The sequence below is a fragment of the Penicillium arizonense genome, assembly GCF_001773325.1.
Source record: "Penicillium arizonense strain CBS 141311 chromosome Unknown PENARI_contig015, whole genome shotgun sequence".
NCBI lineage: Eukaryota > Fungi > Ascomycota > Eurotiomycetes > Eurotiales > Aspergillaceae > Penicillium > Penicillium arizonense.
Genome location: NW_019173292.1, coordinates 522,463 through 544,052, shown reverse-complemented (window position 1 = coordinate 544,052; position 21,590 = coordinate 522,463). Strand labels below are relative to the sequence as shown.

The following is a 21,590-nucleotide window of genomic DNA, read 5'->3' as shown; positions in this document are numbered from 1 at the left end:
CGGGTGGTCAAGCCTGACGAGAGCAGGAACCTTGGGGGCAAGATCAAGCGCCACTGGGTGTGAATCAAAGCTGAGAGAATAGTTGCTTCGGTAGGCAGTTGAGATGGGTTGCCATCTGGCGGGAAGAACCAAGATGTTGGCTAATCGTTCATTTGAGGGATGTGTATCCAGGTCGTGGGTTTGTACAGGAATCAAATAGGTGTTGAAACGCGATCACCTTCACGCGCCCACCCCTTCCTCGTCGGAAAGGTGACTCGGGGCACTGCTCACACCGGATGTGTCGCTATCCATGGGATCGGAGGTTCGTGCTCGGATCTGCGCGCCCCATTCTTTAATGCTGGGGACACCACCCTCGATGATGATCGGATGTTCTTCGGCACTCTTTCCCAGGACAGTTCCAGCATAGCGAGACTCTTCACCAGTCTTGCTGTGCTTCTTCTTCAAGGCTGTGAGGTAGTCCTCCTTTTCCATCGCGTCTCGATCAACCATGTCACCCTCGCTCGGGACGAAGCCCGCAACACGTCGAATTTCGCGGTGAGTTGGGCCAGTGATCCAGCCAAGGAAAGAGTCGAGGCCACGCATATCCTCCTCGCCCTGCCATTCTTCCTCCCATTCACGCAGTTGTGGTCGGATGGCACCTGCGTCTTGTAGAGCTTGGTAGATGTCTTCAAGGACGGGAACTGGATCTTGTGGGTGGGCGTTTGCCGCGTGCTCGGCAGCGGAGGAGGCGAGGATCATGATGTATCGGCCGGTCAGGTCCTGCAGAGACTCAAGAACGGACGGGCGCGTGGAATGGAAGCCTTGCGCGCGTAAGATTTGGATGATCGGAGGTCGGAGGAGAGCATTGTGAAGGTTTGGGCCCGACATTGTGGCGGACAATTAATGGACGAATGACCAAAGCGCCGATCGTATGATTACTGAAGATGCGATAAAAGCAATAGGATCTTGAGTCTATCGAGGTGAAAAGACGTAGAAGGTAAAGTGAGAGAAAAGCAATAGGAAGACGAAAAGACGGAGGTCACGGTCCAGGGCGGAGAATTCCAACTCCCGCGTCGTCTTCTTCCTCCTACACATCCCCGTACCCTCAACGTCTACTGCCTGGCAGTCTCCTTTCTGGGGAGATATTTCTCTTGCTGGCATCATGTCAGACGCTCCGCGGCCTACACTGAAGCTGAAGCTAGGGAAGAGGCCGGTCCCCCCAGCTGACGAGTCCGCACCTGCGCCAGCGCCAGCGCCAGAACCAACACCAACACCTGCAGCCTCCGAAACCCCCCAACCGCAGCGCAAGCTCACTCTGAAGATTGCACGCAAACCACAGCCCGAAGAAAGTGAGGAGAAACCGAAGAAGAAGAAATCGACGAAGAAACGACCCGCCGAAAATGTCGCCCAGCCTGAACCCGCCGCGACTGTCCAGCAGGGCCCGAAACGCCTCAAGCTGAACCCCAGCAAGAAGCCAGCTCTACAGTCCATCCGCATCAAGAATAAGGGCGTCGTTCCTAATCGACCGGTCGGTGTTGGCTACGACTCAGAGGCCTCAGATACTGAAGCGGACCCTGCGATTGAAGAACAGTTTATCTTACGAATGCAGCCAGGAGAGGACTGTGAAGCTCTGCGGCAGGCAATCAAGGACCGGAATGTTGAAGGAAATGGCTTCGGATTCAAACCTCTCAATCGTGAAGGCCGCCGCGCCATCTTCACTATCAAAGGCAGGCAATATGCCGCAGCGCTGGTGGACTTACCCTGTATCATTGAAGGCATGAAGAGTTGGGACAGACGTGGCTGGTACAAATCGGCGGATATCTGTCAGATGCTCTTGGTTTTGGGACGAGTCAGCAGTGAACAAGAAGCACTCGAATACCCACTTCCTCCGGACGTTCAACTCCCCGATGACAAAACCCTACAATACGCACACGGCCTCGCACCTCCGCTCCGTTGGGTTCGCAAGCGACGTTTCCGTGATCGCCTCAGTACCCGCACCATCGAGCAAGTCGAGAGGGCTGTGGAAGACCTGCTAGCTCAGGATGAACAATCGATCTTTCCCCCGAAGTTCGAGCTTGTGGACAGTACGTCACTCAACCGTGCCGAGGGAATGGTACAAGCCGACGACTACGAGGACGAATATGATGATGAGCAAGATGCATACGGCGAAGCGGATGAAGAAATCATGGATGACTTCGAAGACACCCTTGCAGCTGAGATGGAAGCTGCATTAGCTGGTGACGACGATGCAGCCGGGGAACAGGAGGAGGCACCCACTCCATCCGTGCCACAGTATCCATCCGCTGGAGGCCGGACAGACCGCGGTGACTCGTCAGGCGGCGATAGCGACTCTGATGGCAATGAAGATGAACTGGATGACGACCAGCTGGAGGAGCAGCAGCAGCTCCAGCAGCAGCGCGAGGAAGTCGCTGAATTGGAGGCACTCATCCGCACTGAAACAGCACAGTGGGAGAAGGTCCAGAATCATATTCTTCGCAACAAGAAGGGCCGGCGCATTCAGGAGTTGAAGAAGGACCTTGAACTCAAGAAGGTCTCTATGGGCATCACAGATGATCACGATGACTGATTTCTGATTTCTTTCGGGATATTACCCTTTAATAGCTCACATTTTTGGCGCTTTCGGTTACTTTATCATACCCATTCCTCGAGATCAAAGTGCATACAATGCCGATCCCATGTTCATGCTAGCTGCAAATAGCTAGTTTGCAATTATTAATGAAAGTCATGTCCAAGCAAAATGGCACTGCAACACCATCGGGCTAAAATCCAACGATCTAGCGACCTACAACAGGATCACCAGTTGCCTCCTTGACAGCCCCCTCAACATCAATGCGCTCATCCCGCTCCAACTTCTGCTGTCTAGCAGCCTCCCTCTCCACAGTCTCCCCATCCGGCTCAGCAGGACTATGACCAACCCTCTCCCCCAATACCCTCTCATGTTCAAACATCTTCTGGTCCATATTCGCCATCAAATCCCCCTGTTCCCCAAATCCAGGATGGCCAGGACCCCCCGCGCTCCCAACAGGACCAGCATGCGCACCAGCTTGTGCTCGCTGAATGCCCATACCTTTCCTCTGGACCGAATCTGCAATATATCCCTCAGACGGTTGCTCCTCAACGCCGTATTCCAAATCGACGTCCGGTGCATTCCCCAATTTCTCCTGGTCTCGTCTGTGCTGATCATCGAGACGAGCTCGAGCCTCGTCGCTAGATGGGTTTGACTTTGCAGTACGGGTTATGGCTGCGATGGAATCGCCATGGTGGCGTGTTGTGTCGGCTGGTGCTCGTTGTTCCTGTGGTTTATGCGAGACTGGGTTCGAGGCTTGTTCATATGCTGCCTCTTTTGGTGGTTGGGCGGGTTGGCTGGTTTGGGTTTTGGAGCGGGTCTGCATCGTAAAATTGATGTTTATCTAGCTGGACTGTTGTAATGAAGAGTTTCTTCCACAATTGATGTGTTATGTTGGGAGTTGTCAGAAGCAGGTTAAGCTGAAGAAAGTGACAGGCAGGATATCCACTGCGTGACGTCATTGTCTACCACCGGGACTTGCGCATGTGAACCAGGGTTTGGGTGAGCTTAATGATATCTTGGGGACTATACAATTAGGTTACTCTCGGTTTCAAACTATAGGATATACTCTGTTTGCACTACATTCTACTGTCCCACATCGGCCAAAACACTCCGCGCTCTCCCTCTGACCGAGAGGTAACGCAGACCCGCCGCACAGATCGTCGGGACGTACCAAACCCCCGGAACTGCTATAGACATCCTGCATAGTGTCAACGAACACCTCCCAGAAGTGGCGCAATACTCGGTGAAAAGGCAACTAAGGAAAGCAAAGGGCAACCCGCCAAGTCCCCATCATGTCTCCCGTCTCCAATCTCCTACTGGCCAACAGGATCCAACTAATCCCTCGGGCTATCTCGCAAAATACCCGCTTAATTAGGGGAACTTTATCCGACTCCACACAGGCCGCTCCCCGCTCGGTTGCTCGTGATACTCTTCTCCTGTTTCTGGCTCACACAATAGCACAATAATCCCGGGTATTTGTGTCTGCCATGGCGAACACTCTCCATTGTCTTCCTGCAGGCTCACGCATCCTTGTTACTGGGGCCAATGGTTTTATCGGGAGTAATGTCATTCAGTGCTTGCTTGAATTAGGTTTCAGGGTGCGCGGGGCTGTCCGCTCGCCGAAACCATGGCTCGATGAAATGTTCCGGGGGAAGTTTGGGGAGGATTCGTATGAGTCGGTGGTTCTTGCTAACTTTGAGGATGTCGAATCACTCGTTGGCGTTATGGAGGGTGTTGCTGGAGTTGCTCATGTGGTATGTTGTCCTAGATGAGGTGATTCTAGGGATCAACTGTCTGACGAGCTTCTTTTGAACTTGTAGGCTTCAGATACCTCATTCGATTCGGATCCAGCAAGGGTTATACCGTCGGTGGTGAAGGCAACTCACAATGTGTTGGAAGCTGCGTCTCGCCATAGTGAGATCCAGAGAGTGGTTTTAACTTCTTCTTCGGTGGCGGTTCTATTCCCAGAGGCAGATAAAGAGGGTGTGAGTGTTGATGAGAGTGAGTTGCTGCAACAGATAAATTGAATTGAACGGAATTGGCATAGCTTATAAGATGTTTAGATACATGGAACGAAGAGGCTGTCAGGGCAGCCTGGGACCCGAACAGCTCGCCACAGCTAAAGGGCCTCTTTTGCTATGCTGCCTCCAAGACAGAAGGTGAAAAGGCAGCGTGGAAATGGATTGAGGATAACAAACCTGGGTTTGGATTTAATACCGTTCTCCCAGAGTTTACAGTACGTCCAGTGTTGACTATTTGCTAAAGCAGGATGTACTAACTGGTAATAGCTCGGAAGAGTCTTACACCCCGAGATCCATGGCTCAACAATGGGCTGGGTTCGCAGTCTTCTCAAGGGTGGCACAAGAGTGTTCCAGACCTATGTTCCACGTAAGTACAATCTGTAATGTCGGAGTTAATATTTTTGGGCGTCAAGCTAAATGATAGTTCATCAGAATACTTCGTAGATGTCGTCGACATCGCGCGTCTTCATACAGCAGCCCTTCTCGATCCAAACACAGTCTCCCAGCGGATCTTTGGATTTGCTGCGCCTCTCAATCTGAATGAGATGATTGCCATTGTTAGAAAGCTTCGGCCTGATAACACCCAAATTCCTGACCCGCCTGCTGACGGCCATGATCTAACCAATGTCATACCTGCTCGCAAAGCCGAAAAGCTGCTCCAGGATTTCTATGGGCAGCCAAGCTGGACTAATGTGGAAGACAGCATTGCCGCGGGTCTTGAGGGCTGCTAGATATGATCTGTTTTGTTTCGTGAAATTTGATCAACCATGCAAGGGTATAATGTACAGAATTTCAATATGTTCCACTCAACAGAAAGTCGCCCCTAAACCACCTGAAGCTCCTTTAAACTCATCGTCTCTTCCTCGGCCTTTTGAAGATACCCCTTCTTCAAATAATTTCCCAACAATGGGGTATAGTCAAAGATCAAATCACGAATCTTAGCAAGAGGCCAAGGCAAAGAGTGAAACATTCTTCCTAAGAAGCGAGCAAATTCCATGTTGTGGTTGACATAGTCAACGCGCTGCTTTTCGTAAAGCTCAAAGCCGGCATTAACAGCCCGCAAATCCCGCAGGTCAACACCATCCAGCGACTTGGCGAGATAGTAACCATCTTCAATGGCCATTCCCATGCCATACGCCGCATATGGTGATACCGGGTGCACAGCATCGCCGACACATGCGACCCGGCCCTTTGACCATTTCTTCATGGAATGTCTATTGTAAATCTCCCATCGATACACCTGCGTATCGAAATTGGTAGCTTCCAGGAACCGAGGCATGGGCTCTTGCCAACCTTCCAGGATATTGCCTAGATGCTCCTTTGGATCATCAGGTAGTGGCTTTCCTTCCCACGATGGCTCAACAACCCACCATTCGAACCCAGGTTTTCCATCGTGAAGCATGGGGAAGAAGCTAGCCTGGTGTTGCCAGTCGTGAGAAATAACGCCGTGCCTTTCGGGGATACCGGGGATATGATCACACCAAGCGAGCCAGAGACGAATTCCTGTATGGAAAAGGTCAGGCTCGCCAAATGCCTGTCGTGAAACTGGCGAGCGGATTCCATCTGCGCCAATGAGGATATCGGCTGTGACCTTGGCTCCATTTTTGAACTCGACCTCAACACCATCGTCAAGCTCCGTATAACCAGTCACTTCATGGTTTGCCTGGATAATACCGCCGGGCACGAGATCCAACATTTTCTTGAAGATGGATGAGCGCAGGACTCCGTAGTGCCAGCCTTTGATTCCCATACGTCGTTCAACCTCTTTGTTGAAGGGGAGCTGAACACGTTCCACTCCTGTATTGTTTTGGAAGTGTGTGACTGTGTAGGAGCCCACGTTGTCTAGACTCATCCCGTAGGATCGCAGAATCGCCAACACCGGTGTCGACAAGAGGACGGCGCCACCGATTGCCTTGCATTCGGGCTGTCGCTCGAAGATACGCACGTCATAGCCACACTTGAGGAAGGCAAGGCCTGTCGAGATAGCTCCTGGACCTCCACCAGCGATGGCTACTCGTTTGCCAGGACGCCAATTTTGTTCGGACATAGTGAGGCGTTGAAGAGATGTCGGCTGATACGAATCAAGTGTGAATGAGAACAGATAATAAAGAGATCCGAGAGGCGAATGATCGCTGACTTAAATATACTTGAGTGGAGCTATATTATGTGGACTAACCCTGAGGTCCTAAAGTATAGCCCGTGTTTGAGTTGCCGTTCAGATGGTTTGCCACAAACCTCGGAGATATACTTGCTGTGAGTAAGCGGAGTCTTCAAGTGCAGTTCTGTGGAGTCTTGGATTATCCTAGACAAATCGAATCAAGCGTGTTTAGGCGGTTTTTATTTGATTTGAGCTTTTAGACGAGCTATGCAAAGCTAGTGTCCACTTTTCCGAGAAGCTGTATATGGTAGTTTAACTGGGCCGTTGGAGGTCCACATTCCCGAGAAGCTACCCGCTCGCTGGTTTCCACGAAATACCAGCTCTTCCCCAGGTTTGTCCACGAAATTCTTATAGCCCAGTCAATTCTCAACGTGTTTATTTTCTGTTTTCTGTTTCTCCTTTTCCCCCTTCGCTCACTTCACTGTGGTAGTTTGACGACTGCTCTTCCTGTGACGCCATCCACCCTTAGCCTATCAATTAATGTCGGCACGGATGAGAAATCAAAGACTTCAATCGCCGGGCTTATGTTGCCTGCGGCTGCTTCTTTCAGTAAATCGGTCATTTGATCCTCGGTGCCCACAGAGGACCCTATGAAGGTAAGACCTGTTTTCATAAAATGTTAGTAGATGTCTTCGAAAACAGATATATTCAACCATACCTCTCGCCGTGCAAATTGTGGCCGAAAGTGGAATTTGGATATCATTCCGCGGCAAGCCAACATTCACAATAAAACCCATATTTCTCACCAGACTCGGGGCCATCTTTAATGCATCCTCTGTTCCAGGGACAACGATTGTGGCATGCGCACCCTCTCCCGTCAGCTCCTGCACCCGAGCGACGACATCATCAGTCTTGAAGTCGAAGAATACTTCCGCGCCAGACTCAAGACTCAGTTTCCTTTTATCATCACCACTATCAACAGCAATAACTCGCAACTTCTTTATCCTAGCTGCGATCTGCACGCCAATATGCCCCAAACCACCACCAGATCCGGAGATAACGACGAAGTCACCAGCCCGCAAATCATTTTCGAGTTTCGATAAAGCGCCAACCATTGTCAGCCCAGCGCATAGCAACGGTGCCGCGACTTCATCGGCCACGCCCTCCGGAATAATAGTCAGGAACCTCGCATCCGCGATGACGTACTGCTGCAGTGTTCCGGGGACATGACGGCTCGTGTTGAGCTGTTTCGCACAATTGTGCAGGAATCCGCGTTTACAAACGGAGCAGTCGTTGCATGCACTGTACAACCATTTGATTCCGACACGTTGGCCGAGCAGAGATTGCGAGGCGTCAGGTCCTGCTTTCACCACGATGCCGACTCCTTCGTGGCCAATAATGGAGTTATAGGCACCCCAGGCTTGGACAGCTCGGAGCTCTGAGCGACTTCCCATTTATTCGAGTCACTAATAGGGATCGCAGATGTATCTGAGAGTACTTACCATAGGCCGGTACATGTTAACTTGACTAGAACTTCATTCAGGCCCGGAATTGCGACTGGTAGGTCATTTCGAAGAGTGATTTGGGCTTTTTCGCCGGGATTTACCACCACTGCGGCTTGTTGTAGACTTGGGGTTTCGGTTGCCATTCTGTTCTGAGCAAGGCTAGAAACCGGTATCAGGTATTGAGTGGAAAGGAAACTGCCGCCAAAATGTCTCTAGTCGTAGATTTAGAAAAAGCCTCGCCTTAAGCGATTATAGTCAGTAAGTTTGGCTTGAGACTTCGATAAGTGGTGTTGTTCGGGTTACCGAGGTAATCGATGTGGTCGGTGTATATTTCGGCAAGTAGGTGGCGATGACGGCCGCGGGGATACCGTTCAGCCTCATTACCCCACAAATTCGTATGCAGAATATGAGTTATCTAGCCCTGGAGATATTCATTGGCGATGAGTATATACTTAGGTAAGATTTTCTGTAGATCCTGTAGGGCTAAGGACCTTGGGGTTTTCGACGAGGCTCCGTATGTCACTAACGGTATTGATTGGCAACCACTCCAAGGTACTAGTCATACAGATATAGATTGGATGATGTTCTTTTACTTAGTAACTTATAGTCAAGTCTCACATCCTTATAAAACTTTCGGTATTAAATTAACTTCTTCCCGGGCCGTGAATTGCTTCATGTTCCACAGAGATCGGGTACAGCCCTATCATCTCTACTATCTCGTCAAACACCGAAATAAACCTACTTGACTTCAATTCAGTTAGAGAAACATGTAGTCTTGTTCCCTAATAACATCCTGACTATAATCTGTCACGTGATGATGTCATGGGCATTGGCATGTGATGCCGCGGACCTGATTAGTATTCAGACTTCACCCGAGACTCCAAATATAACATCGCCTCTCCTTGATAATTTTCCTATTCTCACAGCTGCAACCATGGCTTCTTTGTTTACTGTCCCGATCAGCTCCACTGGCGGCTCAATCGTCTGCACAAACCCCAGCGCAGACAAGGAGCATGCAAACATCTACGTTCTTACGTTTACCTCGCCCAAGGACAACCGCTTGACACCTGTTTTCATCGATGCTTTGCTTCTCGCTCTTGATATTATTGAGCATCGCTATCCTAAGGGCGTTGTGGTCACCACTAGCGGGATTGCCAAGTTCTACAGTAACGGACTTGATCTCGATATTGTCGGTAAAACCGAAGGGTTCCTGGAGAACTGGTTGTGGCGACTGTTCCGACGATTTCTGACGTAGGTATAAGCATGGAGCTTCCCTGAAGCTCGAGTCTACCTGTGATCTTGAATCAGCAACAGGCTAACATGTGATCCAGATACCCCATGCCAACCGTATGTCTCTTGAACGGCCACGCTTTCGCTGGAGGCTTCATGCTGGCTATGTACCACGACTACAGGGTCATGAACCCGGACCGTGGATTCCTATGTGTCAACGAATTGGAATTCGGTGTCCCGCTTCAGACACCCATGATGGCTATCTTCCGTGAGAAGCTGACCCCAGTCACATTCCGGAATGTGGTTCTGGAGGCCCGCCGCTGGGGTGGGCGCGATGCACTCCAGGTCGGAATTGTCGATGCAGTCGGTGGTGCTCCAGAAGCTCTCGCTTTAATTCAGGATCGCAAGCTGCAAACGAAGGCTGCCACAGGTATCTATGGTACCATGAAAGAGGAGATGTATGCTCGGACCCTCACTGGTTTGGATGATCATACTGGTAACTTGCAGTGGAGGGATAATGTGGAGGGCAAGAATCATGCTGTCCAGAAGAGAGGGCTAGAGGCTGTAGAAACATTTGAGAAAACTGGAAAGGCGAAGCTTTAAAGCTGAGTACACATAGATAGGTGCTGTATATACAATCTTGGAATACCCTGTCCTAGCTTAAGGGCTATCATCTCTTCACTTCAAATAACTCAAACTATTGACCAACAAAGCCTAATATACATACCTAGGTCCACGGGTAGGTATAGATGTCTGCACATATGCTCGGTTAAACGTCAGAAAACCCTCACTTGTGTCTTGGTTCTTCGTTAATAGGTGCCTTGTTTAGCACTAGAGTAGCCTATAAGGCTTTAATCACACTTCTAATTCTCAATCAGATAACAATGAACTTGATATGAAAGCAATTCATTACGGCTAATTGTGACAAGCAGACCCTTCTATTGTTTCTGCCTGAAGTACTCTGACAATGAATGCAATACGATTGTTTTCTACTACAAAGAAAATAAATGGCGTAAGACGATGCCTATTGACTAAATGAATAAACGAGGCTACCTAGAATCGATGCTAGCACATTTCGCAAATGTCTCTGCGGATTGGGGTCGTAGGTCGTTTAATATGAAGCCGGATTGAATGGCTTTTGCTCATATTATGGGACGTATAAAAACGGCGCGCGTCCGCAATTCGCGGCTTGTCCGACTCATATATCCAAAATGGCACGCCCTAATGCGGACGTTGATGAGGGGGGCTCTTCCTTCCTCGATATGCATTCTTTTATGCATGCTTTGCCCATCCTGCCAGAAAGCCGTCCCTCTGCTCCCGCTTTAACTGAGGCTCATTCCACTTCTCTAGCATCTACCATTGCCATGGCGCACATGACCGAAGCCCCCGGTACTAATCCCCTCCCTGCTACCAGCTGTGACCTTCAAACCATTCCTTCTAACATTATCCAGACGAGAACCCAGCCATGGAGAAACGTCGTCGTCGCCAGATGAATTTCAGGGAGATCCTGGCCAGCGGCATGGCCGATGAAGACAACCCCCAGGCATGGACTCGGGCCCTCGTTCAATACCACCGGGAGCAGGGCGAGCACGGCTCTGCCAATGTCGCCGCCTCCTCCCACGCGGAGATTCCCATGTCGGCCGTTGCTCCTGCTCAGGAGCTTATTATGCCTCCTCCAGGCATGACCAGAGTAAGTCACCTTCACAATTATAGACTCAACACGCAATGAGATCAGTGATTCTAAAAGTTTGGACAGAGAAACCTTGCTCTCCCTCCCATCAACGCCGCGGGACTCAATCATATCCTGCTCCAAACCAAGTCGCATGACCCTGTCGCCCAGGCTCTCATTAAGAAGAACACCAAGCGTCTTCAGGAGTGTGGCATCGTTGAGAAGCTGGCCTCCGAGGAGAAGAAGACTAAGCCGGATGGCAAAACTTTCTCCAAGGTCCCTGACGATGATGGCGAGACTGTCAACATGCGGGTTCGAGCTGCCCATGAGCGTCTCCAGGCGTTCATCAAGACTTTACCTGAGGATGAGCCAAATCCACAGCCTCCATTCGCTTCTCGCGATCCTCTCGCTGCATCTGATACTCTCGCTCCATTCGCTCCTCGTGCTCCTCGCCGTCGCCGCCGTGGTTCCCGTAGGTGAAGAACTGCGAACTGCGTACTGTCTGCCTCATGAGCTTCTACTTCCTACAATTCCCTTGTTCCGCGTGGGGATTGGTTGATGGGACTGCGTTATCCCAGTTGATACCCTGATAGTCATGTTGCAGCGCAAACAGGCGTTTTCCGGTTCTTGTCTTCGCTTCTTTTCTGTTCCGGTGGCACTGGTTTAGCGGGTTCGCTTGTTTTCTTCGCGTTTTCTGTTCCTGTCTGTTCCTTTTGCCGAGGTGTATGGTGAGATGCTCTCGGCTGCAAAGTTATCAGCTATGATATTCCTAATAACAACATTCGTGGATGTCAAGTCTTTCTGATGAGTCTGTAGGATGAACCCCCGACACATAAAAAGCTTCTGTTCGATCCGTACTAACGACAAGTATCAAAGGCTTGATGTCACGCTAGACTAACTTTCTTTTTATAGTTGTGTGGGGCTTAGCTCCCGCAACTTAAAAAGGCCCAAGCCACAACGGCATAATTATCAACAACCCAGAAAACGCCGACGAAACTGTCGACGGAGAAGGTCGCTTCCTAATTCCAGGTTTAATCGATGCTCATGTAAGTCTTCACCATACTGGTCATCTATAACGGCTTGCAGCTTATGGGGTAACCACAGCCTTGGACATGGCGATGTGGTACGCCGGCAAGATGAACAGTCTAAGATGGAAACCCCGTCTACCCGACTACAGAAGCGCTGGACAACCCGCCACAGCGGCAGATAGCCTCTACAGCTGCATGCTGCCCCTCCCAGAAGAAGCGTTACTCCTTGGTCCCTGAACATGCCGAAGCTTCGTCGAGAAGAGAATCGTGGAAAGATCGAACTATATCAAACTCATATCAGATGTTCCGGGTCCATCCCAGGAGCCTCTCAATGTGGTATCTGAAGCTGCACGCAAGAGACAAAAGATGGTTGTAGTGCATACTTCAGCCTATACACAATTCGACATGGCGTTGGATGCGAACACAGATATCATCACCCACGCACCGCAAGACAAACCAGTTCTACTGCTATAGCACAGCAAATGGTCCAAAAATTGCGTTGTGTCTGTGCAAACCTTGACCATGATGCAAGCCGTTTCTACAAAACCTCCTCTCAGCGCGGCGCTTGGTATGATTTTTAACCCTTCCTTGTTCATGGCTAAACAGCGATCCAAGATAAACAGCCAGCGAACACAGACTATATGAATGCAAGAGACTTGGAACATATACCGCGCCGGTATCACTATCCTCGCAGGCACACACAGGTTGTCACGACGGGCCAAATTCATTCTTCGATGTTAGGCATGGAGAATCATTTACATCGAGAATGCGAGCTACTATAGAAGCGGGATTGCCTCCTCTTGAGGTCCTCAACTTCTCTGATCGTGGTGTGATTGAGGAAGGGAATCGAGCTGTTCTAAATCGAGCTGTTCTAGTTGTTCTTCGGGAAGATCCTACTGAGGATATCAGGGCGACGCGGGGAATCGATCGGGTTTTGTGCGGTGGGGTTGAATATTATCATTATCCGTAGGATACATGCTTCGATTTGTCCTTTTCATCCTTGATGTAGTATACTAGATCCGATGGGGAAGTGCTCCGCCTCATCTTCTGGCGAATACGAGGTGGATGGTAACTCAAAGCAATGAGCCACAGATCTGCAGTTGAATGAGTCAATAGGATATCCTAGTCATTATTTAAGGAAGCAAAAAGGCTACAGGTTCCGTGGCCGTTTAAGATCAACTTCCTATCAACAACAGCTTCAACATTTCCAAAATCTCACCACATAGTCCACCAACACTTAATATCAACAAACCCTATACATCCGATCTATCCAAAATGAAACACACGAAAACCCCAAAACCATCAACAACCTACCGAGAGATCCGAGCAAAACACACACCAAAAACAATAACAGTCTACCAAGCCTACAGCCCAACAATAGCCATCCCAGCCCTGGAAGCCCAAACCCTCGTCCCACCCTTCTCCCGCTCAAGAATGACCTGGATAAAACCGTCCTTCCTATGGATGGCCTACCGATCCGGGTGGGCCAGCAAACCAAACCAAGAACACGTCCTAGCAATAGAGATCACGCGCGAAGGATTCGAATGGGCATTGCGGAATTCCTGCTTGAGCCACTACACGCCTGGGAATGATATCGAGCGTGATGAATGGCAAGCAAAGATGCGTGCGAGTCCAGTGCGCGTGCAATGGGATCCGGAGCGGGATTTAGATTTGGGATTCAGGCCTTTGAATCATCGAAGTATTCAGATTGGGTTGAGTGCAGAGGCTGTTGGGATGTATCTTGATCGGTGGATTGTTTCGATTACTGATGTTACTGGTGTTATGAAGAAGATTGAGGGGTTGCTTAAAGATGGCGACGTGGAGGGTGCGAGAGCTTGTTTACCTGAGGAAACGGTTTATCCATTATCTGAGGAGTTGCAGGAGTTGTTGAAGATGGGTAGGGTATAATTTTGATCGATGCTGTTAACAGTACTCCGTACAGATGGGCGTGAAGTAGCGCCGAGCTAGGTATGGAAACCATATGCATAATCAACATGTAAACAAAACAAGTGTCTGATCTAAAAAGTACATAACTTCGTCAAAGTCCGTAAGTCCATGGTCATCAAAGCCCTATTCACGGGGTCACGTCTTTTTGGTCTTGCTGGGACGACCAAGTCGGGAGGGCGTCTCCAAGTGATCTACCAGTGGTCGATAGGGTGAGGCGAGGACATGCTCTGGTGCACGTTCCCGTCTGGGTTCACCGGAAGTCGGTCGGTATAGTTGCTCCTGGTGCATGCGATCGAGTGGTTCACCGACAACCTGGTACTTGGCCCAATTGATCGGGGGCATGCGCACAACATTCTGGGGAACGGGAATATGACCAAATTTGGATGCGGGTGATCCATCTGCATTTGTGCGTTTTGAGTCTGCGGCCCCGTCTTCCATTGCGTCGTCTTCGGAAAATTGGATCACAGCCCCGTGGTCCTCGGTCTTCAACCGTCCGGCTGCCAACTCGCGCGCAAACCCCTCTGGATCAGCACCTGCGGTCTCTTTCATGCGATCCAGTGTCTGGATATCGCGCAGACTTTGTTGCTTCTGCATTTGCAGGATAGAGATAGCGGAACGAAGTGCGATGGCATCGGGGTTCTCACTCTCGGAAATCGGTACTGGAGGGGGTTGAGGTTTGAAGACTGGGGGATTTGCTGGATGTGGAGGAGATTCGTAGCCTGAGAATTTGCTTTGAGAATGATGGATTGGTGATGTCGGAGAGGGAGATGCTGGTGGCGGGACAATTCTTGGCTCGTTGGAGGCGACAGGTGCAAGATGGGCGAATACCGGTGTGACCGGGGAATAAGGCGGGCGAGGTGGTGTTCCTGGGGTCTCCTGGTATGAGGACTGACTCTGGTCCTGCTGCTGGTCCATGATTACAGAGAGTATGGACGAGACTCGAACGGACCAAGTGGGGGGGGACTTGGGTTGATAAGGGAAATGACGACAGTCCAGCTGGTTCCCTTGAGTTGATAAGTATCACACCACATGGGCGTGATTCAGGGTGAAGTGGACAGTTTGTAACAAATATCTGTGTCTGGTATGGGTTAATTCATGCGCTTGGTGATCCTCAGCGAACGGGTAGAGAGGTAGAGACAATAGCACTGACCCGTAGTACGTGGTTGAACGTCAAGCGAAAACAACAAAATCCACGGAGGAACCTAAGGGCGATATACTCAATATACTCAATTACGCGTATATGAAGGGAGTTGTGAAGCCAAAGATGAATTGGTCTATGGAGATCTAGAAGTGACGCAACCTCGCCGGGCGTCTCACCGCCTCCGGTGTCTCTCACCGCCCGGTAGAAAAATAGGACGGATCAGGCCATTGCTGGGAGTTTTGGCTTTGACAACTGCGAAAATGAAGCGCAAGACAGAGGAAAGAGGCTCACTCGATGGGCATGCCCAACCTAAGTCAAAAAAGCGGGCTCTCTCCAATGAGGAAGCCGCGACGCGCTTCCGCGACGGTCTGTTTGACACCGCGGAGCAGCAGAAGTACACCAGTGAATACGCCAAATCCTCTCCGTATGTACTCGAACCGCTTCAATGGCTCCAGGCTGACTTTCTTTGAATATAGCTACCTTCATGGTGTCATCCATTCTTTGATCGAGTCCAACCTCCTTCGCTCCGTCCGCGATGAGATTCAAACCCAGGTCGACTTCACCGAGAAGGAAACCGACATCTACAAGATCTTCCAGTCTGGTGATCTCGCAAACCTCGACGGACTGGATGATTCGTCCCTCTCCAAGCTGCCTTCGGTCTTGAAGCTCCGCGACGCTATGTACTCAGCCCGGTTCCGCGAGTACTTGTCCTCTGTTACTGGGTCAGGCAAGTTGAGCGGGCAGAAAACCGACATGGCTATCAACGTCTACACCGAGGGTTGCCACCTTCTGTGCCATGACGATGTTATTGGCAGCCGTCGTCTTAGCTACATTCTCTACCTGACAGACCCCGATACTCCCTGGCAGGCCGAGTGGGGTGGTGCGCTCCGCTTGTTCCCTACAACGACTAAGAAGGACGCCAAGGGCGAGGATGTTAAGATCCCAAGCCCCGACTACAGCCTGTCCATTCCACCCGCCTTCAACCAGCTGAGCTTCTTCACTGTCCAGCCTGGTGAGAGCTTCCACGATGTCGAGGAGGTGTACCACCCCCGCGAGGACGAGGACAAGTCCAAGAAGCGCGTGCGCATGGCCATCAGTGGATGGTTCCACATTCCCCAGGAAGGAGAAGATGGATACGAGGAAGGATTGGAGGAGAAGCTCGCCGAGCGCAGCAGTCTCGCTCAGCTGCAAGGCCGCGGTGACATCTATGACCTGCCTCAGCCTCAGCCCGTCTCCTGGGAAGAGCCCGAGGTCGAAGGCAAGGGCAAGGGCAAGGTGGAAGAACAAACCGAAGGATCAGAGTTCACCGAATCCGACCTCGGCTTCCTGGTGCAGTACATTGCGCCGACCTACCTAACCCCCGACATCGCCGAGGAAATGTCTGACGCCTTCTCCAGCGAGTCGTCGCTCAGCCTGGAGCGCTTCCTAAACGACAAGTTTGCTTCGCGTATGAGCGCATACATCGAGGAGCAGGAGAGACAGAAGCTGCCCACTTCGTCGGATGAGATCCAGGCCCAGAGCGGGTGGACTGTCGCTCGCCCGCCTCACAAGCACCGATACCTGTACCAGCATCCCTCCGGCCAGGAGGAATCCGATAATCCCATCCAGGAGCTGATGAACGTATTGTTCCCATCGCAGGCGTTCCGCAAGTGGCTCGCTCTCATCACTGGTGTGGACCATCTTACCAGCCACAACCTCCTTGCTCGTCGCTTCCGGCGCGGTGCCGACTACACACTTGCCAGTGCGTACGAAGGCGAAGAGCCCCGCTTGGAGTTCTCGCTCTGTCTTACCCCGAGCAAGGGATGGGAGAAGGAACCCGAGGAGGAAGAGGAAGAAGAAGAGGATGAGAACGGTGAAACCCAAGGATCCTCCGCAAAGGCATCGAAGCCTAAGAAGGAGACCAACGGCGACGCAGCCGAAGGTCCCGCCGTGGGTGGCTATGAGATCTACATGGCAGGTGATGAGGAAGAGGACGAGGAAGAAGATGCCGAGAACGCAGACCAAGTCCTCGGGCCTAAGAAGGCCAAGGCCGACCCGGCCATCTACCGGTCTGCCGGTGCAGATGAGGATGATGGTATTCTGTTCAGCACTCAGGCTGGATGGAACCGCCTGAGCATTGTGCTGCGGGACAGTGGCACGCTCAAGTTCGTCAAGTATGTTAGCGCGGCAGCCAAGGGCGACCGGTGGGATATCACCGGTGAAATCGGTGTTGAGTTTGAGGATGATGATGAGGATGAAGAGGGAGATGAAGATGACGAGTAGGTCAATTAGCAATAGAATGCTAGATTGGCTGTACATCGAATTCCAAAAGACTGTAGATATTATATATATTGGCGCGACTATGACATGAATTGACTTGATGATTTACTACTTTTTCAACAACATATTTGTTAGAGTAATAGCAAAAAATCAGCACTTGAACTAATTATCTTTCCAGCCATCAAGGATGAATATATTGATGTCGACCGTCACACTGGAAGTATACCAACCACCCTCAAAATAGACGCAAAGCACCCCAGCCTTAACCTCAATACGCAAAGCAATAAAGCAAAGCAATATTCACAAGCTCGGCGGCAACCGAAACTAGTGGAGCAGATCCCGGCGCTCCCTGAAACACAGACACCGAGTCACCGCAAGGGCAAAGACAAATGACACTATTCATTAAGTTACCCACACTGTACGTTACAATACAAGTGGGCAAAGAGTACACATGGCTCTCACGCTAAAGGGAGCGGCACGACTTCCCCGTGGCATCTTCAACATGCAAGTCAAGACATGTTTGGGAATGTCTAAGTGGGGATATTTGAGACTTTACACGCGGGAACCTCCTGGTTATTGGACTGGGATGCCAGGGAGTGGAATGATCTACCGTTACCTTTTCTGCACCCCCAGCTTCGAGGGTGCGATCATCGGTTTCAGTGCAGATTTACCGTAGTAGTGGAGTCATTTGTATGGTTGTCTATAGGAGTGACTACTAGGTAATAGGCAGACTAGTAGACTAGTGGAAATAATATAGATGATTAACAGGCTATAGTCCAACGCATATACATATACTATAGGTACTCTACAGACCTCTGTACAGGTGATATCAGCAAGGTATAAAGGGATAACCATGAGGAGACCATGAGAACCACGCACTATTGCCATACCGAACTCTAAACCACATCTCCATCCCTTGGACTACAACGTAAAGATACAGTGGTACTCAGAATTCCCGGAGAGTGATAGAGAAGGAATCGAAGATCGCAAGTATTCCAAGAATGGAGAAGTGCTACGGTGTTGTAGATCGGGTGGCAAGACATTCTGCAAGGCGCCATGTGGCAATACTGATTGGTAGTATATCTGTCTGCCTAGTTACTTTAGTTACATGTGGTGTACTGCTGTGGCGGTGCGTATTAATTTCACGACAAACGAACTAGATGATCTATTCTAGGAGAGTGGTCCAGCAGTTCATTCGATACATCACAGCATCCCGTACCCAGAACCAGGCAACTATACAATGACCCGTTGGGCTGTAGGCCCCTGGAAGAAACCCCCCTTCACGGCAGATCACAGATCACAGATGCCAAGAATCTCCAGGTCACACCAGACCAGCTGTAACGGAGGCCCGGGAGATTTTGAGATTTGGTGAAAATAGCCGCTATAGAATAACCCTAACTTGGGACTGAGACGGGTATGTGCAGGACCGGTTTGCTAAGCTCATGTCTGTCCGATGTTGCACAATACAGAGTAATATAGCCTAGTAAGTAATACTAGTATATAGATCTAGATTCTAAGGTAACTCTATCGGTGGGTAAACCCGTGTGTGGAACTGAACTTTTCACTCTGCCGATCCTGCATTGTGCATTGTGCCATGTGTCTGCTCGGCAAAGTCCATAGCAGTAGAGTACGAGTACTAGTAGGAGTACAGTAGGCTCATTGTTTGCCTAATCTAAGGATCCAGTAATATAACGTGTGCCACGAGAATGTGTATACGGTTCGAATCCATATGGCTCCTTGCTCCCCAGGGTCAGCCTCGTGGCACACTGTTGCAGTAGGGGCTTGGCCGTAATACCAGTACATTCCTATTTCATTATTCTATTTTATTCTTGTTTTATTCTTATTTTATTCCCTTTTTTACTATTTGATTTCCTTCGTTTTGTTCTTGAACCCCAGTTTCGTGAGCCTCGGACTCGAGTCCCCGCTCTAGAAAATCGGCATAGCTCCCTCATTTACTCTTTCTACACTTTCTGCACACTTTCTGCACACTTGCTTCCTCTATCTCTCTCTTACTCCCCTTTCCAATTATATTCTGTACAAAGGTCTTCATTGTAAGCTTATCTCCTCCCCCTTCTTCTCCCGTCTAACGTGTTAAGGTTACATCCGCTCCCATTCTTCTTTGGCTCGAGTATATACGAAACCCAACTCTCTGGTCCCTCTGGAACATGCAATAGTGGAACGTTCTCTCACGGACTGCGCTTTCCACTACACCTCACATGGATCCCTCCGTCGTTCATAGGCCATGGGTGGCCGTCTCAGGCCCGCAGACGCCCGGTTCGACACAAACCCTGCCCTCCATCTCGACCCTCACCGCGAACATGCCTGGAACCGGAGCCCCGGAGAAGTCACCAGGTGCATCACTGAATACGATCGAGCGCGATTCGGGGAATTGGTCTATGCCGCAAAGCACAAGTAGGAGACCCTCACCCGGCACGGAGTGGGAGCGGCGCGGTGCTGACCCTGTAGGATCGTCCACCTACTCTACGACCACCAATGGCACCGGCAACAACTATCCCTCCCTTAGCTTCATTTCCTCGTCGCAACCCTCTCCGAATCGCACTCATCCGGCCGTCGACCGCTCTCCCTTCGCTCATGATCAATCGACGACGCCTTCCTCCGCCGGCGCCCAGCCATCCCCGAACTTTAACACCCCTCAACCCAACTCCGCCCTCCCCTCCATCAATCAGAACTACGAAGCGCCCTCGCAACGGGCGAGTGTCGCAGAGACCGAGTCGCGCCGCAGCAGCGTCGACAGCCGTATGAACCAAGGCATCAGCTCTCTCGCGATCAACCCGGCCTCCCCCTACCACAGCACCAATGCCTCCCAGTCCTCGATCGTATCGAGTCTGCAACGGGAGCGAGGCATCCCGACCGACATGAATTCATACCGGGGGCCTCGCTACTCAGGGGGCAGCCAGCCTCTGTCTCCTTTGGGCCCGCGCCCCGGGGAGCATCGAAGTTTTGCAGCCGGTCGCACGGCTCCCGCCATTCAATCCAACCCGCGGTCGGAAATTTACAACGCTGAAGCTCCCACCGCGGGTATGGCGTACGCCTTCCCTGACCCAGACATGGCGCGCTCAAGCTCCGTATCCTCCAAGGGATCCAATCCCCCATTCTCCCGAAAAGGCAGTACCGCGGAGTCGCTCAGCAGTATGTACTCCGAATCGCGGATGCCGCGCGGACAGCACGGTAAGACATCTTCCCCCAGCCTATACCCGTCGCATACTGATTTAGTAGACCTGCCCCAAAACGTACACCACCATTCCTTGCAACACAAGGCAGTCCGCGACTTGATCGGCGAGGAAGACACACCTCCCGGCAGCACCCCCTACAGCCGAACGCCGGAACTGCGCGTAACACATAAGCTCGCCGAGCGCAAACGTCGCAGCGAAATGAAAGATTGTTTCGAATCCTTGCGTCTACGCCTGCCATCAGGCCAAACCAACAAATCCAGCAAATGGGAAACCCTCACGCGCGCCATCGAGTATATAAATCACCTCGAGAAATCAATGGGCCAGGTGCGCCGCGAAAACAATGCCCTGCGCGATGAGATGGAAGCCATGCGCGCCCAGCTGAGCCAAGCCAATGGCCAACCCCGACAGCCATCCATCTTTGAGCACCACCCCATGAACGCACAGCAAGCCAATGGCCATGGCCATGGCCAGACCCAAGGCCCGGTCTTTGGCTTTGCGAATGGTGCGCCTGTGGCGCAGGAGCAGCCGCGTACTCTACCGCCGCTTATGAATGGGTCGGTTGCGCCTATGCAGGGTATCCAGTATACCGATGAACGGCGGTAGTGATGGCGCTTAAAGGAGAGGCTTTCCCTCTCACTCCTGGAGCCTATGGATGAGAAATGACTAGTCATGCTGCAAAACCCCCAACGACTTGTTTTCCTTTGTTCTCAAGGTATATGCCTTTTAGATGCGACGATCGACACTCGATCCGTTCATATGTTTTTGCTTCACCACGGAGTGGTTTCTGTTTTTTATGTTCTTCATACCCGCAATCGTCTTTGTCTTTTAGATTTTCCTAGGGTTATTCCCATATTGCAGAGAATGTCTCTGGGCTGGGATTGGAATGGAATTAGGGAATATGGAAGGGATATGGAATATGGGATGTCTTC

General features: G+C 50.9%; 12 protein-coding genes across 12 annotated transcripts; 7 read left to right on the top strand and 5 right to left on the bottom strand.

Annotated features, from left to right (window-relative positions):
- Positions 1-219: 219 nt before the first annotated feature.
- On the bottom strand, positions 220-867 carry PENARI_c015G00438 (Bromodomain associated domain protein; the record flags this gene model as incomplete). The annotated part of the gene is made up of 1 exon (XM_022633663.1): positions 220-867. One exon carries the CDS (start codon positions 865-867, stop codon positions 220-222), a length of 648 nt encoding a protein of 215 aa, XP_022486312.1.
- Positions 868-1,141: 274 nt separating this feature from the next.
- Positions 1,142-2,566, top strand: PENARI_c015G11315 (transcription initiation factor TFIID subunit 7 family protein; the record flags this gene model as incomplete). Its single annotated transcript, XM_022633912.1, has 1 exon — positions 1,142-2,566. One exon carries the CDS (start codon positions 1,142-1,144, stop codon positions 2,564-2,566), a length of 1,425 nt encoding a protein of 474 aa, XP_022486274.1.
- A 208-nt stretch (positions 2,567-2,774) lies between these two features.
- PENARI_c015G09553 (uncharacterized protein) lies at positions 2,775-3,392 on the bottom strand (the record flags this gene model as incomplete). The annotated part of the gene is made up of 1 exon (XM_022633865.1): positions 2,775-3,392. One exon carries the CDS (start codon positions 3,390-3,392, stop codon positions 2,775-2,777), a length of 618 nt encoding a protein of 205 aa, XP_022486305.1.
- Positions 3,393-4,056: 664 nt separating this feature from the next.
- On the top strand, positions 4,057-5,321 carry PENARI_c015G02840 (uncharacterized protein; the record flags this gene model as incomplete). The annotated part of the gene is made up of 5 exons (XM_022633723.1): positions 4,057-4,323; positions 4,390-4,570; positions 4,633-4,805; positions 4,858-4,957; positions 5,023-5,321. 5 exons carry the CDS (start codon positions 4,057-4,059, stop codon positions 5,319-5,321), a joined length of 1,020 nt encoding a protein of 339 aa, XP_022486225.1.
- Positions 5,322-5,413: 92 nt separating this feature from the next.
- PENARI_c015G04167 (FAD-dependent oxidoreductase) lies at positions 5,414-6,637 on the bottom strand (the record flags this gene model as incomplete). Its single annotated transcript, XM_022633752.1, has 1 exon — positions 5,414-6,637. One exon carries the CDS (start codon positions 6,635-6,637, stop codon positions 5,414-5,416), a length of 1,224 nt encoding a protein of 407 aa, XP_022486336.1.
- Positions 6,638-7,166: 529 nt separating this feature from the next.
- On the bottom strand, positions 7,167-8,336 carry PENARI_c015G11297 (zinc-dependent alcohol dehydrogenase; the record flags this gene model as incomplete). Its single annotated transcript, XM_022633911.1, has 3 exons — positions 7,167-7,351; positions 7,407-8,134; positions 8,191-8,336. 3 exons carry the CDS (start codon positions 8,334-8,336, stop codon positions 7,167-7,169), a joined length of 1,059 nt encoding a protein of 352 aa, XP_022486303.1.
- A 791-nt stretch (positions 8,337-9,127) lies between these two features.
- PENARI_c015G08431 (enoyl-CoA hydratase/isomerase family protein) lies at positions 9,128-10,026 on the top strand (the record flags this gene model as incomplete). The annotated part of the gene is made up of 2 exons (XM_022633842.1): positions 9,128-9,444; positions 9,525-10,026. 2 exons carry the CDS (start codon positions 9,128-9,130, stop codon positions 10,024-10,026), a joined length of 819 nt encoding a protein of 272 aa, XP_022486392.1.
- Positions 10,027-10,634: 608 nt separating this feature from the next.
- Positions 10,635-11,572, top strand: PENARI_c015G06867 (uncharacterized protein; the record flags this gene model as incomplete). The annotated part of the gene is made up of 3 exons (XM_022633808.1): positions 10,635-10,812; positions 10,875-11,113; positions 11,180-11,572. 3 exons carry the CDS (start codon positions 10,635-10,637, stop codon positions 11,570-11,572), a joined length of 810 nt encoding a protein of 269 aa, XP_022486485.1.
- Positions 11,573-13,395: 1,823 nt separating this feature from the next.
- Positions 13,396-14,028, top strand: PENARI_c015G03041 (DUF4291 domain-containing protein; the record flags this gene model as incomplete). Its single annotated transcript, XM_022633725.1, has 1 exon — positions 13,396-14,028. One exon carries the CDS (start codon positions 13,396-13,398, stop codon positions 14,026-14,028), a length of 633 nt encoding a protein of 210 aa, XP_022486251.1.
- Positions 14,029-14,202: 174 nt separating this feature from the next.
- On the bottom strand, positions 14,203-14,982 carry PENARI_c015G05889 (uncharacterized protein; the record flags this gene model as incomplete). Its single annotated transcript, XM_022633787.1, has 1 exon — positions 14,203-14,982. The coding sequence occupies one exon, from the start codon at positions 14,980-14,982 to the stop codon at positions 14,203-14,205; it is 780 nt and encodes a 259-aa protein (XP_022486260.1).
- Positions 14,983-15,468: 486 nt separating this feature from the next.
- On the top strand, positions 15,469-17,470 carry PENARI_c015G09178 (oxidative DNA demethylase; the record flags this gene model as incomplete). Its single annotated transcript, XM_022633859.1, has 2 exons — positions 15,469-15,632; positions 15,685-17,470. The coding sequence occupies 2 exons, from the start codon at positions 15,469-15,471 to the stop codon at positions 17,468-17,470; spliced, it is 1,950 nt and encodes a 649-aa protein (XP_022486380.1).
- A 2,213-nt stretch (positions 17,471-19,683) lies between these two features.
- Positions 19,684-21,264, top strand: PENARI_c015G01960 (uncharacterized protein; the record flags this gene model as incomplete). The annotated part of the gene is made up of 2 exons (XM_022633700.1): positions 19,684-20,656; positions 20,705-21,264. 2 exons carry the CDS (start codon positions 19,684-19,686, stop codon positions 21,262-21,264), a joined length of 1,533 nt encoding a protein of 510 aa, XP_022486321.1.
- Between the last annotated feature and the right edge of the window lie 326 nt (positions 21,265-21,590).